This window comes from Eurytemora carolleeae, unplaced genomic scaffold (genome assembly GCF_000591075.1).
Source record: "Eurytemora carolleeae unplaced genomic scaffold, Eaff_2.0 scaffold781, whole genome shotgun sequence".
Taxonomy (NCBI): domain Eukaryota; kingdom Metazoa; phylum Arthropoda; class Copepoda; order Calanoida; family Temoridae; genus Eurytemora; species Eurytemora carolleeae.
This window is the reverse complement of record NW_019396686.1, coordinates 163,620-165,508: the sequence shown is the minus strand read 5'-3', so window position 1 is coordinate 165,508 and position 1,889 is coordinate 163,620. Positions and strand designations below refer to the sequence as shown.

The 1,889-nt window shown below is 32.0% G+C and overlaps 1 protein-coding gene across 1 annotated transcript in view; it reads left to right on the top strand.

Moving 5' to 3' along the window:
• The first annotated feature begins 1,605 nt into the window (after positions 1–1,605).
• The window catches only part of LOC111707376 (nuclear receptor-binding protein homolog), a 3,353-nt gene continuing 3,069 nt past the window's right edge, over positions 1,606–1,889 (top strand). The window contains exon 1 of the mRNA XM_023480477.1: positions 1,606–1,731. Coding sequence (XP_023336245.1) covers positions 1,654–1,731 — 78 coding nt within the window. The 5' untranslated portion in view covers positions 1,606–1,653. The remainder of the gene's footprint in view (positions 1,732–1,889) is intronic.

The window sequence follows — 1,889 nt, the reverse complement described above, 5'->3', positions numbered from 1 at the left end:
CTCTTTACAATCTGGTCTGAATCTAATTTGGTTCAGCCGTTTCGACACTCAGGAGTGATGAATTAAATTACATTTCTTGCTTGTTTTCAGGATTTTATCCGTAAATGTTTGAGTGTAGACCCTAAACACCGTCCTAAAGCGCGTGAGCTTCTCTTCCACCCTGTTCTCTTCGAGGTGCATTCTCTTAAACTCCTAGCAGCACATTCTTTAGTCAAAAATCCAGGTAATATCAGAAGCTTTGAAATTTCATATTTCATTTTAAAAATATCATTTTTGATTTTTAACTTTTGGTATTTACACATTACTTAACAAAAGACTTTTCATTTAAGAATATACGGACTTTTTTATGAAAATTTCCAATCAACCTGAAAATATTTTAAAGAATAAATATGCTAGAAGGTGCCTGCTCTCTTTTTTTGCGCTCCTTATTTTTCCAGGAGGGGACGTTCCTCTCCCCCCCCACACCAACCCACCAAAAATCCGCCTCTGATTGTAAATGCCACTATTAATGAATACTATGTTCTAGGAGCCGAAAGTATGACAGATGAGGCAATACATAAATATTATGGGAATAATACGATCATGGCTTCTCTCAATGTAACTGAGGAGGAGAAGTGCTACCGGTAAATCTAATGTGTTTAAAATAGGGGTGGGGGCAGAGATTTTGTTTAAACGAAGGTTATGACATCTTTTTTACAAAAGAAATTTTTTTACTTCGAATCCTTTTTTGCCGTAAAAAATCACCTTGTAAATGAAACTGATTTAGTGCCTATCTAGCCGCTTAACACTGGGTTACACTGTTGTAGTTAACGGTGACAATACCTTTTTTGTGACTAATTTCGAAGAGTCAGTCAAAATTGTCTCATTTCTTATGTCTAGCACTTTTTAGGTGAATCGAATTATATCATATCAACTCAAATCAATTTTAAAATGAGTTTTTTATATGATCTATTTTTATATGTTTATTTTGATTTTTGGGTGAGATACAGTAATAACCAGAAAAAAATGGAATATGAGAATGAAACTCTATCAAAACTAATTGTATTTGATGTTGTTACAAAGCAAATAGTTCACTAGACAGTTATTAAAGCACTCTTTCAGTAAAATGAGTCTGGTCACACTGTGTCATGTGTCTCATGTTTATTAGATTTTTTAAAAAGTATATCTTGATACTAAAAGACGTGTTCAGAGTTTTCTTGTTCTCACTGTTAACTATTTATCTTTTGATATGTTCCATGTTGGATATGTTCTATTTTGATATGTGTTACGATATGCTTTACTGTTGGATATATTCTGTTTTGCTAGGGTTTGGTTTGATATTTAAAAATTATTTATTTCAAATATTTGCTTTTCTTCCTTTACGCCAAATTTTGGCCGGACAGAAAATAAAGGGAAAAAACAAGCCAATTTTTCTTTAGGATAAATAATAATGTTGATAATTTTGCAAATACAAGGTTATTTAAGGTTTACAAACTATTACCTTTTATATTATAACTTGTAAAAATTCATCTCCAGAGTTCCAATTGAAACTGAATCTGCCTGGAATCTGGATTTGTATACACAGAGTAAATGTCGTATTTTACAACTAATCAAAGCTAAAGAAAATTATTATTATATTGTTTTCAGGATGTTGAAAACCGTCGGATTCAGACAATGCAGTGCTCTATTCAACCTAGTCAAGATAAGAAGGAACCCAATACACTCAGTCTTAGAATACTTCTTAGAATGGAGGTAACAATATTTTTTTAATTAAAAAATATTAAATTTTGAGGGATATAATTACTTCTTTGCGAAATTTTCTCTTTAAAGGGAGTGTTCGCGAAAAATGAAAGGGGGTATAGGCTTAATGCGATAAAAAAGCGCTTTTGATCGCCATTTCTCTTTCCATT